The sequence below is a fragment of the Oreochromis niloticus genome, linkage group LG7, assembly GCF_001858045.2.
Source record: "Oreochromis niloticus isolate F11D_XX linkage group LG7, O_niloticus_UMD_NMBU, whole genome shotgun sequence".
In the NCBI taxonomy this organism is placed as follows: Eukaryota; Metazoa; Chordata; class Actinopteri; order Cichliformes; family Cichlidae; genus Oreochromis; species Oreochromis niloticus.
In genome coordinates, this window is record NC_031972.2 from 32,621,360 (window position 1) to 32,638,853 (window position 17,494).

Here is a 17,494-nt window from a genome sequence, read left to right on the forward strand (position 1 = left end):
TGTTGGTGAGGGTCTGTTCAAACAACAGAAGCTCTATTTGAAAGCAACTCAGCAGAAATGACAGCGATCTCACATTTTAAAGGATGGATTTTCTGTTTCTTTTTTGCACCTAAACAACAAATATTTAAAACCAAAAGATGTATTAAACTCAAAATTTGAATTAACCTATGTGAATTAATAAAATGTGACGATAACAAAGGTCTTGCAAATTACATTAAAAATAAAAAAATACACCTTTAATTGAATTTTTCGCAACCAAAAAAACAAATTATTTACACTAAAAAAGCAATTATTAAAAATCTTCCTGTTTTCCAATAAATGTAATTTTTGGGGACATATTCAGAGAAATCATATTCTTATAAAGCCAAGATCACACCTATTGAATTTTTAAAAAATGCATCACATCTAATATGATTAAAAAAAAAAACCATAAAATGATGATCACAGATTTCTTTTTAAAGGCTTTTTCTTCATTTTCTTCTTCTTTGATCTAAAGCAGCAGTTAGACTGAGACAGACACTTCGCTGACAGGTGGATCTGTAGGAAATCCCAGTCGTCCGTCTTCATTTGCACCTGCAGCTTGCACACATTCCTGCCTTTTTTTTAAACAAGAGAAAACTTGTGAAATTCATTCACCTTCACTTCTCTTTACACCACCACACCTCCTCTCTAAATCATGTCACCCTGTTACTAGTGTTTTACAGGTGAGGGGTTATTGGGAGACAGACAGGTTCATGAGAGGTCAGACAGGCTCTCACGGAGGTGGTTTGGCTTTCATTTTAGACAGAAAGCCACTATTAGTATTTTTACATGTATTACACTTTTAAATAAATCCAGCTAGGTAAACCTTAATTTTTGATCCATTTCAATTATTTTATTTTAATGAAAACCAGGAGATAACAGATTTTTTTTATGTTAAATTAAATTCAGGAGAATTCATTTTCAGGTTTCCTTTAAATGTATTTTTCTTGGTTGTGAGTGTGTTCACAGAGAGGCCACGTTTTGACAAATAAAAGCGGCACTTTTAAGCAGTTTGGGAACTGAATTAGAAAAGCTTCCTGAATGGCACACACACACACACACACACACGCAACCAAACAAACCCCAAAAACCACAAGTGTGTCACTCCGCCTGACAGCGACAAAAACATCAATTCAATTCAGTAATGACGCTCTTATTTTGTTTCATTAAAAAAATGGGGGCAAAAAGCTGCATGGCGGATTATTTCAAGCTGACTTTTAAAGCGCCCGTTTGTATTTTTAATATTAGTTTTCTGACACATACACACATTTTTTAGAAGAGTCTGGCTGAAACACTCCACGGCACCACACACAGCTGTCACCTTCACCGCTAAACACACTCACACACACTGTTTTATTTATTTTTCTTCTCATTTCTGGGGATGAACAGCACCCACCGCTGTCTGATTCCCCCAAAATAAAGCCCGGCACTCGGACACAGTGAGCTTACAGTCAGCTCACGCTTCAAACGGATCGACTGTGCTAAGTTACTGCGTAAAAAAAAGCGACGCTCTTCACCTTCACACCTCCTCTCTCTCTGCACCTCCTTCTCTCTCTCTCTCTCTCTCTTTCACACACACACACACACACTCACACACACGCGCGCGGACTGTTTCCACGTCTGACTCCCAAACCCTCGCGGGAGACGGGGGAATAATGATAATAATAAAAAAGAGAACTGATGGAGGGGGTCTGTCTTACCGCTTTGCCGTTGTAGTAGTACATGAGTGAGCTGCCTGTCATCCCGGGGATGGTGTACGCACAATACATCGTTCCTCTCCTCCACAGAAAGAAGAAGAAGAAACTCTTTTATTTCTCCCTTTCCTCGCGCTCTCTCTCTCTGTTTCCGCGTGCCTCTCTGTTTTTGTTTTTTTATGTTGTTGCTGTTTCTTTTAGCCTAAGCTCCCCCCGCCCCTGCTCGTTTCGTCTTCTCCACCTTTCTCCTGTTTGCTTCTTCTTCTTCTCCTACGTGAACTTTTTCTGGGCTTGTTATGATCTCAAACTCTCGCCGCTCCTGCTCGCGTGTTCCTGCCTGAGCGTTTTTTTCCCCGCCGACAATTCCTTCAGTTGCATTTTCCCATATGGCCAAGCCGAGGCACGCGGAATATGCAAAGTAGGCAGAGAGAGAGAGCGAGAGAGAGAGAGATAGGGAGGTAGAGAAGTGCCCCTCCCCTTCTCCCTCTCCCTCACACGCGCACACGTATAAAGCGCGCGCACGGAAAATGTACGGGGGAAAGAAAAGAGAAATCGAGAGCGAGGTTGAAATGTGGCGTATAAGCGCGCACTGACCCTCGCGGACACGCGCGCGGTCGCAGACACTCTTTTAACTTTCCACACTAAATCTGGAAGCCATCCTTCCCTCTCCCTCCTTCCTCCCCTCCTCCCTCGCGCAGCTTCAGCTCGCCGCGTGCCTTTGAACTGAACCGAATATTCACTTTTTCCATCGCATCCAGACCGCGCGCTTCTTTCAACACACTCCTCCTCGTCACTCCCCCTTTCCCTCCCTTCTCATCATTCCTTTCTTTTATTTGCCCCTTATTTTCGTACTTCCTTTAATCTCTTGCCCTTCTCCTCTCCTTGCTTCCTACATCGTTACCTCGCTGCCTTTTCTCCTTGTCATCTCCTTCTGTCTCTGGCTCGTACTTAGGCCTTATTCTCTCCCTTCTCCTTTAAATTACTGTCTGGTTTCCTCTTCCTTGTCTCCTTTGCCATTATATTTCCTTCGGATGGTCCACCCTTCTGTCTCATGTCCTCCCATTTTATTTTTTATTTTTTCATCTTCTTTTCTTTTTCTTTATTAAGGCCTTTATCCCGTTTCCTCATCCCCTGCTTCTTCCTCCTTTCCTCTCACTTTCTAATTTTCAGTTTATTTAGCTTTCTTCTTCCCTTGCACACTTGTCTCCTTTTTCCTTCTCCTTATTCTTTTACCCTCATTTCCTATTTACTTTTCTCATGTTTTTCTCTTCCTTTTATCCTCTTTCTTCCTTCATTTTCTTCTTTCCCAACCCCTTTCTTTTCTTCCTCTCCCCTTGGTTTTCTTACTCCCGTTTATTTCCTCTTTTTCTGTTTCCTCCTTTCCTATTTCTTTTATATTCCTATCTTTCCTCTCGTGACAATTCTGTATTTTTCCTTCTGTTTCTCTCTCCTTTTCTCCAACGCCTTGGTTTTCTTGTCATCTCCTTCTTTTAATTTCGTCATTTCTCATTTCCTACTTTTTTATTTACTCCTCCTTGTCTCCTCCCTTCTTCCCCTTGTACTCTGCCCCTCTCCTACTCTCTTGGTTTCCTCTACCCAACTTTTTTCCTCCACCTGTCTCCTATATTCCTCTTCCTCTCACTTTCTTCTCTAGTGTTTCCTCCTCTCCTACCCTTCTTTCTTCTTTTCCACCCTTATTTTTCTTGTCATCTCCTCCATTGTCTCCCTTTCATTTCCTAATTTTCCCTTTTTATAAGCTTGTCTTCTCTTGATCTTTTCCCCTATTCTTCACTCTTTCACCCTTCTCCTATTTATTTTCCTACCTTTTCCCATATTTCCTCCTAGCCTACCCTTTCTCCTTACCTCTCTTACCTTTTCCTCCTATTTCTGCTCCTACCCACTTATTTCCTCTACACACTTCTACAGCTTTTGTGTATCTTATCTCATTTATAGGCTGATATAACAATGTTTACTCCTCTGTATATATATTCAACATAAAATTTTCTTATACCACACATAGAATAAAAGCTTTCTTTGGTCCTCCTTTGTAGCTGCCTGACTATATATTGTTTTGGTTTTTTTTACCCCTTTTTTCCACATAAAGAGCACGTTTAGGTTGCTTTGGTAACCTGCTCCCATCATTAATCGTTAACCCACTCATCAGTTGTCTGATTGACAGGAGGCTCAGTGTGGCAGTACGCTAGCAGCCAATCCAACATATTGCATTTGTTATTATTCTCTTTTTTTTCCCCGTCATGATACTACATCGATGCAGATGGAGAGAATACCAAGATATATAATGAGCGCAGTTAAAATAGATTGGCTTTTATGTTGAGTTTTAAGTCTAAAATGGTGGACTGTAATGAAACAGCGTCCAGTCTCTGCTTCTACTGCTCCTACAGGGGGAGCCACAAACACCTAAAAGTTGCTCATCTTAATGAATTGTGTGCATTTTTTTTCTTCTGGCACACAGTGTTACTTATAATATAGACAACTGGCTGCGATTGTTTAAAGTGGATTTTTTTTTTTAATTCTAGTTGTGTTCAAACAAATATTTCTGTGTTTATTTGCAACAAGATCACAAAGTTTCATTCAAACTTGTCAGATGGGATCCGGAAAATTAAAGGTAAACTTTGTGATACCACTGTAAGTCTGATTGACATTCAAGGTTTATGTCACATCCAGACTCCCCCGGATTTGCCACAACGCCGAGCGTGAAGGATTGTGATGTTTCAGGTTGCTTTAAATCACGTTGTTTTGATAAGCTTTCACAAACCCCGAATCCGTTTGCACCAGGAGGGGTACGAAGATTAACGAGATATTTCTCTTCCAAATAAGTCTGACTAACATGCAGGTTTGTTTGCCACCCATCTACAAGGACACTGATGATTCCGGAAAGTTGGAACATTAATAAGGGAAAGTCAAAATCTAAACAACCAGAACACAAGATATGATGGACAAGGTCCAAAAACACTGGCTCCTACATTTCTTATTTCTCATAATGCAACTTTTTCATCAGTGTGAAAAATTCCCACGCTGGTTCATCCCAAGAGACGTTATGGTTTCCAAGCCCAGGTCGAGGTAACCCCAATGACATAGCTATGACATCACCAGTTATTTAGCCATACTTGACAAAGTGCCTCCAGAGCCAGAGATGACAGTGGACAACTGTTTTCACAGCCTGAGCAGCCCGAATGCTGACAAGTAAACTGATCTTCATGTGTAAAACTGGTGGAGTGGGCCTTAAAAAAAAACAAAACAGAAATAAAGAGAGAGCGACGGGAGGTGGAGGCACGGGGGAAAGGTGGGGGTACTGGAGCTTACAGGCAGTCAACAAAACCGTAGGACAGACAGTGATTCAGTCTTCCAAATTTCATATTAACATCGTCATCATCCATCCTATTCAAACAAATAATAGACTCCAAAACATGGGAAGAGACCGCCCAAACTCTCTCTCTCCTCCTGTTTCACCCACTCTCACTCTACCTCACTCTCCCACTCCCTCTCTCCTCTTCTTTCAGCTTTAATTTGATTAAAAAGCGAGCTGCAGGAAGGGGAGGGAGGGCTGATGCACATCTAATAAGTGGACCATCTGTCTGCAGCGCTGGCTGGCTCCCAGCATTGTACCCAACCAGACTGCATGGGAAATGAAGGGAGAGATGGAGGGATGGAGGAAGGGAGGGAGGAAAGGAAGGATGAGGGATGCAGGGAGGGGTAAAAAAAATAAATATATATATATATATATATATAACCCAAAAAAGAGTGACCCGGTTCAGGGGAAAGAAGCAGAGGCAGCATTTTTAATTTTGTCTGACGCTTGCTTGGTCAACAAACCTGCAAGAGATGAAGAAGGATGAAAAGGGAAGGACGAGTGGGAGGTAGAAGAAGGAGGGATTGAAAGAAAAGAAGGGGTAAAGGAGAGGAAAGCAAAGAGAAGGGAGGAGGGTGGAGAAGCAAACGGAAAGAGGCAAAGGAAAAGGAAGAGTACAGAAAAAAGAGAGCAGGTGAAGAAGAAAGGAGATAATGGAGGATGAAAAAAGCAGAAGAGGAGCAACAAGGAGGTAAAACAGGAGGAGTGAGAGAGATGGGAGAGAAAGGGAGAAACAAAACAAAAAACCACCTCCTTCAAATGTTATCAGCACAGTAATTGGTCAGTATCAGTTGTTATCATGCTGTAATTATGCTTCAGACAAGGAAAACCGAACCTACTAATAGATCAGTAGCCCTTATTGTGAAACCTTTGGTGATTGTGAGAATTTATTCATGTAAAATCTCATCAAAGCATATACCAGACCTGCCAATCCACTGCAGGACACTGGGTGTGTGTGAAAAAACAGTGCTCATGTCCAGGGGCGCTCATAGGGTTTTTGGAATGGGGACCAAGAACCAGTTGGGTTCATGTACTGTTGTTTTATTATACACTGTAATATTATGATTGCACTAAGCTTTCTTTCCTGTTTCCCCTTCTTCTATCCAATAAATTTAGCTAAAACAAAGTCATAAATTAAAACAAGTCAAGGTCTATGGCAGGGGTGTCGAACTCCAGGCCTCGAGGGCCGGTGTCCTGCAGGTTTTAGATATCCCTGTTTCAACACACCTGAATCAAATGATTAGTTCATTACCAGGCCTCTGGAGACATTTAAGATATGTTGAGGAGGTAATTTAGCCATTTAAATCAGCTGCGTTGGATCAAGGACACATCTAAAACCTGCAGGACACCGGCCCTCGAGGCCTGGAGTTCGACACCTGTAGTCTATGGGAAACAAACCTTATTCATTGGGGTCAAAGTCCCACAAATGAATCATCTTCTGTAAATCATAAAATATAGAGTCAATCTCATACACTCACAGTGTTTCTCAGCAGTCTGATAGTGTCATATAATTGTTTAACTTAAGCTCGATACAAAAAAAACAGAGAGGATAAAATTTCTTAACAATAACACAGCTAAGCAGTAGATTTTTTGAAAAATCATTAACTAAAAAGAATAAATTTCTTAGCGATCGTCCATCTGCATTTAATTGTGACAGCCCCTTCTGGTGGGCAGTGGGGCTAAAAAAAGATGTGGGGTGATCTAGAGAGGTCAGGGTGTATGGGTGTATGCTGTCAGTGTCATTTTTTTAAAATGATCACTATTTAATGTTACTGCGTGTTTGTACATTTCCTCTCTCCTCCAGTTTTCCTTTTTTGCTTTCCCGTTATTCCTATCTTTCTCCTTCGTTCTCCTCCTCCTCGCCTCCTCCCGCCTCTTTGCTGGTGAGATGACAGTTAATCCCTGACTGAATTATAATCTCACATTTCATCCTGATTTCACGCTGGTAGGATTTTCCTTCAAATTGCGACCCCCCCAGTTGTCAATCTCTCTCTCTCTGTCTCATCCTTTGTCTCTCGCCCTCTCTAGACGTCTCTGTTTTTGTCTCCTGAATTTTCTTGTTTCCTCCGGTTTTCCTCCGTTTCTTACATTACTTCCTGTTATCCATTTTTTTCTGGCTTTAATTTTCTTAAGTTTTTTATGTTCCTTTTTTCTTTCTTCACTTTCATCTTTGTTTCTTTTTTCCTTTGATTTTCTCTCTCTCTTCCTCACATGGTGCAGCAATTGCTAAAGGTTTATATACTCACTCTCTCTCTTAAACACACACACACACACACACACACACACACACACACACTCAGCACGGTGCACTTTGTTCTCCTCATACAGCCACCTCCTACTGCAAGCCTTTGATTTGAGCCTTTTCATGCTGCAGGTTGGATTTTACAAACAATAAAGTTATCGACAGGATTGAAGAGTTGAGAGCGGGTGGCTCACACACACACAGAGATGCAATGATATCAAAATCTTGGCACGGGATTTCAGGTGATACCAGGGACTGAGCTGCTATGACTGTTAAATTAAGCGGATGACACTGAGAATCATTCTTTCATGCGTAAAGCTACATCAGGTTTAATCATTGCTTTCCTAACTTTGTTAAACTAAATATAAAAGAACAAATAAAAAATGCACCCAAGAATATAAACTTGGAAACTCGTAGCTTTTCTGTCCTTTCATGTCAATTCAGTCAAAATCTTTTGAAACCATACAAAGAAAAGCTGTCAGTGTTGCAGGTATGAAAGACTGCTGATCCTTTTCTGTTAGCTTCCTCCATCCCATCCTTAGCAATTAACATATATATATATAACGTATATACAGTTAACATAAGAACAACATATAATCAATCTAAACAGGTCTTCGTTGCCAATGTCGGATCTAGCTTTCTGATTTAGGATCTTACAAGATTTAATCCAAATATGGGATTGGTGCATCCCCTACAAGCAACGCACAGACACACACACATATACAAGAGAGGAGCATACTGTACTGTAATGCTGTGTTCACTACTGGTAAACAGAGTGGAAGAAGGTGACATGAATGTACAAAGTGATGCCCAACCCTTGCTGGACAACAAAGCAAAGTTAAGCTAGCCTTAGAGTTCTTAGTGGTTCAGTGAAATCTATCACATCAACCAACAAGCTTCCATATTTGCAAATATCCATCAGATCACAGCTGAAGCAACAGTGCAACGGCAGTTCGGCAACAATGGCCACACTTGCCTGTGTTATAATTTTTCTGTCAAGATGCACATGATTTTATTTAACAGAGGGGATCATTAGATTGCAATGAAGAACTCAAAACAGTCCAGTGATGTGTCCAGTGCAGTGACTCAAACAGTGACTGATATTTGAGTCATTGCAACAGTACATGAAATATTCCCCCTTTTCATACTGCAGAATAACTACAATTCATTAAATTAGTGAAAATAAATAGGGCTCAAGTATAGCCACATACCTGGCTTACTGACATTTAAAAACTGCCTCATTATGATGACAAATTAAATTTTATTCAACTCAACTCTGTTTTAATTTTTTATATAGCACCAAATCACAACAACAGTCGCCTCAAGATGATCTACAATAATAGAGAAAACCCCCCAAAATCAGACAATCCCCTATGAGCAAGCACTTGGTGACAGTGGGAAAGACAAACTCCCTTTAACGGGAAAAAACCTCCAATAGAACCAGGCTCCAGTTGCAAGTGAGGGAAGGGAGGGCAAAAGATGCACTACGGAAAATCACTAATGGTTAAAAGCTTCAAATATATTATATACAAATATATTAAAAAATGTATATATATTAGCAAGCTCAACATGTAAAGGAATGAATTTTGTCTCAAAGAGTTCTTTTATGACAGCGAGTAATGTCAGAGCCTCGCTAACAAGTGAATCTCTGACACACTGAAACCTGAGAACCTGCTCACAGTCCCCTACCTCTATATTTTAAATGACATATAAACTAATGAAACTAATGAAGTTTCAGGCCTGTTTCATCTCTTCCCACAGCCAGTCCAGCTGTGCTTGCTGCAAATCAAACCCATCACTGATGTCAGACGGTCCTGGAGTCCAGCTGTACATCACTGCAACAGATTAAAGCTAAACCACTGGAAAGTGGCTAGCCACCTCCTGGTAGCTCCAAATTCCCCCTATATACTGGACAAATGCTGTCTTCATACTTGGCTTGCTAACGTTATCCACTGGAAGCTACATTTGGCGATCAGCTGGATTTAGTTAGAGTCAGACTTCTGGAGTGCTGCTGCTGCATGCATCAGTAAGGGTGAAGCCAGGTCCCGATGATCACTAAATCCTTCTAAACTGTAGCCTAGCTGCTTCTGAAGTCATTAAGTCTCATCTTCTGTTTCAGCTTGACTGAAACCCAGAGGAGCTGTTTTAACAGGAGCTTTAATGTAGTTGTGTTACAAATATAGTAACAGCACACACATTTAGCTTTTTCAGCATTTGGTAAAGTTGTCTTTTTCATAACTTTTTACATCCAGTGATTAAAAACTTCATATATTTTTGCCCAGCATGGTTCACATGATAATTAAGGGGTTTTCAGATTAGACTTACATCTTTAAATAAAAATAAATCATGTGACATTCTAAATCACAACAGCAACCAAGCTATACGGATGTTTTTAAATAGACTCTGTGACAAAAGAAAGAGAGAAAGAAGGAGTTCTCTCTGGTGTAATCAGGATCAAAAACCTGACGTGGCCTCAATTCTGACGGAGAAAATCAGAAGCTAATTTTCCTCCCAAATACAAACTGAGAGAGAGAGTTGCAGAGAAACAGAGTCCCAAAAGTGTTTGGAGAGGGTGTGTGTGTTTGAGAGTCTGAACAAGGTAGGTGTGTGTGTGTGTGTCTGGCATCCATCAGAACCACAGCTTGCCAAAAAAGCAGTAAGCACAGTGCACGGAGAGAGAGAGAGGGGGAGAGAGAGGGAGAGAGAGAAAGAGAGGAACGAGCGAGCGCTGCTGCACGCTAATTATGTATGCATGATTTAATCTGCAACTCAATAATATGCAAATATATTCATATGTTAGTTTCTTAATTAAAAATGCAAAGCAGCCCTTATGGTGATTTTTCTGTGATTTTCTTTTCAGCCTAACAAACGGAACATTTTGAGAAATTCAACAAATTGGAGGGAAGCTCTTCGGTGGGGGGTTAGCGAGAAAAAAAAAGGGTGGGGGGGAGAAACTTCCAACTTTAACTTCCCGCAGTTTGTGGATCAATGAAGGTCTGGGAAAGGAGGAGGGGGATAACTTGTTGATTTAAGATGAGCTTTGTGTCATCACCGTAGTTGGCGTATTTTTAAGAAGTCCACACTGACTTTTGATAAATTACGTATTTTTTTAAATGTGCTATTTCAGGTACCTCTGCAGGAAGAACAGTATGGAACTTCTTAATCATAGTGAGACATTTAAAGTGATTTAATGTAATTGCTTTGACCAAGTGCTGTATTGAAGTCCATATAATAGTCATGGAGTCCAGAGCGAGATAAAGGTGATCTGTTTCACTCAGCATCTACAACTCTGACTTCTGACACATGCTAAGCTAGCATTACCTAATTTCTTGTTTAAATCCCAATCTGCTATCTCATCACTACCTTAACCTCAGAGTACGACTGCCACTCATCTGCTCATCAATCAAAGAATGTAGGGCATCACCAGCTCAGCTGATTACCACTTAATATGACTCAAACAGGCGGCACATTCCCTGAAAGTTATCACTCCCTGAAGCTGAAATTTAAGAACTTGTTTTGGTCTTCTGGTGATGTGCTTCTACTGAATTTTCAACTATTAGTTCGATTACTATGAAATATGGTGCAGGCCTTTTAATATTTCCTACATTTTGACACTCCTTTCAAATTCCTTCTTTTCAAAATAAAGCTCGGTTGAAGAAACTACAACCATCCAGTCTCTAAGTGATGACATATGAACCCTGCTTCCGGGTCCAAACTACTTTGTGTTTATTAAGGCTGTTGTGTTTTTAACATGTTTTAATGTTTTGTATCTTGTTCTATTTAATCTGAACAAGTCCCTAAAAAAGGGGCAGTGATCACTGTCGGCCTCTCTCGGTTTTTATTACCACTGTTTATTTTAAAGCTCAGTTTTTAAAACCTTACGATGTAACTACAGCCCAGCCCATGCAGCAGTAAATTAATAACTAACCTCATATTGCAGACGGATTATCTCAGTTGTTCTTCTGACTCAAGTTTGGTCCGTTTACAGCATCCTGCCATGCGATTGCAACCATTAGCGTGTGGAAAAAAGTTAGCGTTCATCCCCCAGCTTCACTGTGTTTATGTTATGCTAACCATAGCTGTGTAGCTAACCACCACGTAGCACATTATTATATACCAGTTAGCCCAACTTCAGCAACCCTATAAACGTCACTCCTGTTTAGTTTTCTGTCTTCATTTATGTTGGAAGTGATAGCAGAGCTGTACGTTTAAATTTTTTCAGAACATGGTATATTATGTTTAGATGGAAACTAGCGAGCTAACTCCCTGCTAACTTCTAACTCCGTTAAATTTCATAAATCCCGTTTTCATGGATGCCTGGATGTTAAACTTAATTGTTACACCTGGTAGAGCAGCCACACTGATTATTTTATTAAAGATGTTTGCTTGACTTTGGGACCTGGAGCAGAGTTTGGACCCGAAAACGGCTAATGACGTCAGACTTAAAGACCAGATAGCAGCATAGTTCATTCATTCTTTGAACTTTAGACTAAAGTTTTCACTCTCTCTCCAGTATATTGCATCTCTGAGACATCTCTGGGCTAACCACAGCACCTTCACCCATTCTTGAACTCCACTCTTCCATTAATTTCTAACATTTAGCTAGTGAGGTTAAATGTCAGAGTTATGTGAGGGTTGTAGAAAAGAGTGCTCATTAGCTTTGGATATTTTCTGAACACATTACTTTACTTTTATTTACATCCACAGCATGCTTTTTTTCCCCGAAGCTTTAAGTTTGGCTATTAGAAATGCTAAAAATATAAGAGGGAATTAAATGAGCTTGCCTTACTTCTGGAACAGCTCAATTTAGTCTGGAACAATCAATTTATTTATCCACAAAAGATAACAATAGTCTTCTCCGAGCACTTTACATAGTAAGAGTACCCAACAATTTCCTCTTGTTTTTAATTTCCTGCCCATTATTTGGAAACGGCGGGCAGAAAAAAGTCTCTTTAAACAAGAAGACGCCTCAGTCAGATTTGGTCCGGGCACAGTCAGCCTCGTCAGAACTTGTGTTAGCTTGCTGACATCTGCATTTTGCCTACAGCACCAGCTGTTAGCATGAGTGCAAACTACTTTTTTTCTGTTAAAACACCAAGGATTTATCAGTGCAACTATTTAATCAGCTGTATTCTTAAGGTGAGCAAAGACAGCATGCTTTGCATATGTAAAAGAGTTTTAAGTGGACATTACTTTTGTATTTTTTACATTTAAATGTTCCCTGTAGATATGTCACAAAGCATTTTCTGCTGGAACTGTAGATGATAAGAGCGAGGCATTTTTAGGATCACCAGTAAAATTTGATTTAAACAAATTAAAGTTCGTCCACAAATTAGTTTTGAAAAGCTTTACTTCTATTATCTTTGCTGTTTGTAAATCTCCCATAGATTCCAATTCAAGATTTTTGGGAGACAAACACACAATATATTCTGAACAGCTCTAATTTAATATATAAATTCCTAAAGGATTCTTGCAAAGACAACACTTTGATTCATATAACGTCTACAGGCATGTCTGGATAGAAATAGAAAGGTGGATTGAAATGTTCCTTTTGAGAAAATCTTTTAAGTATTACATTTTCGATTTGGAGCCAAATACTGTGGAGAGTTTTTCTCGTTCTGGCACATATGCAGTAATCATATGCAGTAAAACCATGCTGGGATACTTGCCTACAGCTAGTTTTCAATGACTTTAATGGGAATTAGGATAACTTGCGGCTTGTTCACCAATCAAACCTGAGACCAGTTTCCGAGGTGTGACTCGGTGTGAAACCTGCTGTCCTCCTGCTGAGCATTTCTTCCAGCGAAGAGTGCAACCTGCTGCTGAAAGAAAGACCCACTCAGCGCTTTGTGTTCAGGTATACTTTACACAGACCGTGTCAGAATGAAAACAATGATTAGAGATGAAGCTAATCCACACCACCAGTGCGCATTACCGCCACACGACAGGGTGTGTGTGTGTCTCACACGTGTGTTATGAGGCTGATATTCAGATCACTAAGACACAGCCTTTCTTCTAGGCAGCGCTCTCGTCGGACCAACAGCCTGTTCTTTTTTTGTTGTTTTTTTTTAATCTTGACCTTCATTCTTTCTTTCCAGAAGTTTTCCTCTCCCATATTTCTGGTTCTTTTCTTTCTTCACCAAACTCTCAAAGTGATTCAGATAGTATTTATCACCTCTCACGCTGAGGTTTTCATAATCTCGTACAATCTCTTTTTCGGTGTGCAGGGCATTTCAGCCCGAGACATTAAAGCTTAAAAGTCATCAAAATGCAGCAACTGTGTGTTAAGTGCCCATAATTATCTCACATTCTGTTTTGTTTTTTCATGATCACAAATTCATTTTACCACTTGAAAACTGTTTTTTGACAACTTTTCATGTTAAGATCACAGAGCAATTAGCTGTCAGCAGGCATCGCTCTCCAAACACAACTTGGTGGTGCATTCAAGGAAGCTCTAAACATGTGAGAACTGATAAGCAACAAGGGTGGGAAAAATGGAAGATTATAGTATTTAGGATCACTGCTGTCAGAAATCCACTGCTAGTGAATCTGATCCTTATGTTATAAACAATGTTAGTGTTTTTTTTTAATGTATTATCCTCTTGTTCCTGTAAGTGATGCATGTTTCACGTTGTAGTATTTAATAAAAGTTTTAAAGCAGAAAAATGTTATAATAAAAAAAAAAACACGAAGAAAACAATAAAATGATGACTGCGTTTGGTGGTTTGGTGCAAGTGAGAGGGACAACTGAGAAATATTCAACACGTTATCAACAAATTAAAGCAGTTCTGTCACTTAAAATGATTATTGGTGCGTGTGTGTGCGTATGTGTGTGAGTCTGCCAATGAGTGTGTGTGTGACAACATGTGATTTCCATCTCAGCCTTGGAGCAAATCAGAGTGCCGCTCTCTGCTGCTGGTTGTTGCAGCCAAATATTTGGGCTCAGGAATGCACTGGGAAACCTTCACATCTGCAGCAGGCACTCCTGTATGTGTGTGCATGCGCGTGTGTGCATGCGTGTGTGTGTGTGTGTGTATGAGAAAGCGAGGGAGGCTTTTGTAAAAGCCAAATGTCCTCACAAGGACAGAAGGGCAGCAAACATCCTTTGGCTGAGGTCATTTCATTGACAGGGAAGATTTCAAGCAGTGAGGCAGTTGTGGAAGAAAAACTGCTATCCTTTCTCTAAAGTACAACAAAGTTGAAATTGAAGGATCAGCAACTAAGTGGAAAACTTGACAAATACCAAGGAGTGTATTCAGACAGGCTTGTTTGTTGGTCATTGGGGGCTGGCAGTATTGATAGGGGCTTTGGCACATCAGTTTATTTCATGGCTTCCCCAACTCTACATCTAACAGCTCAAGATCAAGATAAACCTCCAGATAGCACGATTATGTTAAAACAAGTGCATTGTGTAATTATTTATTTAACAAAAATTAAGCCAAAGTAGAGAAATAGCATGTGAAAAACAAAGCAGACCCCTTGATTCAATAGATTGCAGAAGCATTCACTTCAAGTAGCCAGCAATGACTGGGTCATTGCAGGATACTTGATTCTCTTCTTTTTCAGCCACTCTGCTGTAGATTTGCTGCTGTGCTTGGGATCATTGGCCTGTTGCACCGAGGACCTCACATCTGACTCTAGAATACTTTGATATGCAACAGTGCCCAGGTCCAGTGGCTGGAAAACAAACCCAAATCTTGACCCCTCCACCGCCATGCATGACAGATGGTTTGAGGTATTCGTGCTGATAGACTTTGTATATGGTGCTGTGCATTTTGGTCAAAAAGCCCCAATTTGCTCTCATTTGTCAAAAGAACATTTTTCTTGTGGTTTGTTCAGATGCATGTTTGCAAACTTAAACTGTGCTGCCATGTTCTTTTTAGAGAAAAGAGGTGTTCCAAACGAGTCACACATGTTCAGTCTTTTCCTAAATCTATTCTCACAAACATTAATATTTAAAATACTAACTGAAGCGTGTAGAGTCTGAACTCTTGGCTTTTTTGCAGTTTCTTTGAGCATTTCATGTTTTGACCTTGGAGTGAGTTTGCTGGCATGTCTACTGGTGGGAACACTGGTAACCGTCTTTAATGTTTTCCACTTGTGAAGAATCTTTGTCACTATAGAATGACGGCCTTCAAATTGTTCGGAAATTCTCTTATAACTCTTCCCTCTGAGGTCTAGGTCCTCCTTGCATTAGTGCATTTGCCCAACAGCACCTAACTGCTATTTATCCTCTTTATTCCTATTAAAGTTTATTATAAGGCAATAATTAATAATTAATATGACATGTTTTCGAGTTCATATGAGGTTGTATTGACCTCATTTTAAGATCTCCTAAGGACCAGATTATTATTTTTTATCTTAAAGAACATTGGAACTTCAAGAGCATGTGCTTTCTTTTTGCCAAGACTGTAACTATGGAAATTACAAAATGACATGACTTTAGCATAAGATGTGAACCAACCATTATAAGCTAAGACAACATAGGCTTATCATTAGATTGAAAGATTTGCAATTGAACATCTGAGACAGAGCAGTATAATCTAAGAAAGGCTATACAGTAGTAGCTATTCAGTAGCTTATGGGAAATGGGACAAAAGCCAGGGTAACATTAGCAAAACATGTTAAAAACATAGTTATAGCAAGACTATGCTAGCAATTACACTGCTGTTACCACCCTGTGCTCTAAGTCAAAAACAAGCCCAACCCCCAGCCTTTTAGCAGCTAGCATCTACAAGGCTGAGTAACCAAATTAGTCAAAAACTCAATTGAAGCTGTTAGAGTGTTACGTTTCCTTTAAATATTTATCATTTAAGTGAGTTTAAATGTGGACTTTTAAACAGAACTGAGCTGTATAAGCTACATTTGTGTAAGCTATGTATATACTGTGCATGCTATTTGTGTGGAAGGTTTAGTTTTATGTCAAACAAAGTCCCTTTTTGGACAAGAGGATCTGGACAAACAACACATGCATCCATGTACACAAACACTCATACACAGCAATACACACATACACATACACACACACACACACACACACACACACACATACACACACACACACACAAATGGATGCTTTGTAATTCAATTAGTCAGCTTCCCATCTGACACAAAATGGCGGCCGGGGTGCAGCAGTGTGGGACATTTTGGGGCTGAGAGCCAAGCAAATAGCTTATAGAGATAAATGCACAAAGAACGCACATCCACGTGGACGCTCTTTCTCAACATTTCTTTTTAACTGTGCCATTTGATTAATGTATAAGTTGTGCTAAAGCGGTTGTAAAAAAGCAGGAGGCGGACAAACAGACTCGTATTTTAAAGGCATTTCTGCAGCTTTTTCAAGTGGAATGAGTCACTGAAGCATCCGCAAAACATAACTGCACACACAGCTGTCTGTCAGTGTGTGTGCATAAGTGTGTGTGTGTGTGTGTGTGTGTGTGTGTGTTTAGCAGTTAAACCATGAGGTCATCCCTGGCTGAAGCTGCTCTCTGGATTTCTTCAGAATAAACACTGAAGCTGTGGCTGCAGGACAACGGCAGCATTCACACCTAAACTCGAGTTCCTGCGTTATGTCCACCAAGTCCATTACTGTTTTAAATCAGAGCTCACCTTAAATCCCCCCACAATATACCCATGAGTCTGAAGCCACTTTCACTCATGGGTTTTAATGGTTACCTGCAAGCACGAATGCAACTGAGAGGCAGCGATTTTTACCAATTATGCAAATACAGCAATTTGTAACAATGTTATAAAAAAAGACTGGACATTTCATGTTATTTTTATACATGTCAAAGCTGCATGCGAGTGCTCTCTCTGTCACCCCTCCTTCTCTGCAGCCTCCTTCTCGTTTCATCTTCTGCCAAGGCCGGGTACAACGCCGCTAATTTGAGCAGCATGCTAACACAGAAACGCGCACACGCAGACACTTCATTTTCAGCACCACTTCACACACGAGGAGGTGAGGTCACTGTGTGCTTTTCAATTTTTTGTATTTTTGTGACAAAGTGGATTTACACAAACAAGTGCAACCAATTTGACCAAAAGACAAGAGAGTAAACACAACGTATTACTTTCTGCACGCTCTTAAATATATCTCATAAATCTGCCTCTTTTTTTTAAAATAATTTTCTTTTAATTCTTTTATACTATTAATGTTTCTGTTCTGTT

The 17,494-nt window shown here is 40.0% G+C and overlaps 1 protein-coding gene across 11 annotated transcripts in view; it reads right to left on the reverse strand.

Moving 5' to 3' along the window:
- tcf4 (transcription factor 4) overlaps positions 1–17,494 on the reverse strand; it is a 235,976-nt gene that overhangs the window by 82,299 nt on the left and 136,183 nt on the right. Inside the window, exon 1 of one of the 11 annotated variants that reach the window (XM_025909414.1) lies at positions 1,722–3,022. The exons of 9 other annotated variants lie outside the window; for them this stretch is intronic. In XM_025909414.1, coding sequence (XP_025765199.1) covers positions 1,722–1,790 — 69 coding nt within the window. In that variant the 5' untranslated portion in view covers positions 1,791–3,022. Of the gene's footprint in view, positions 1–1,721; positions 3,023–17,494 lie in introns of those variants that run through there. One more of the 11 variants, XM_005470488.4, reaches the window with a different exon arrangement.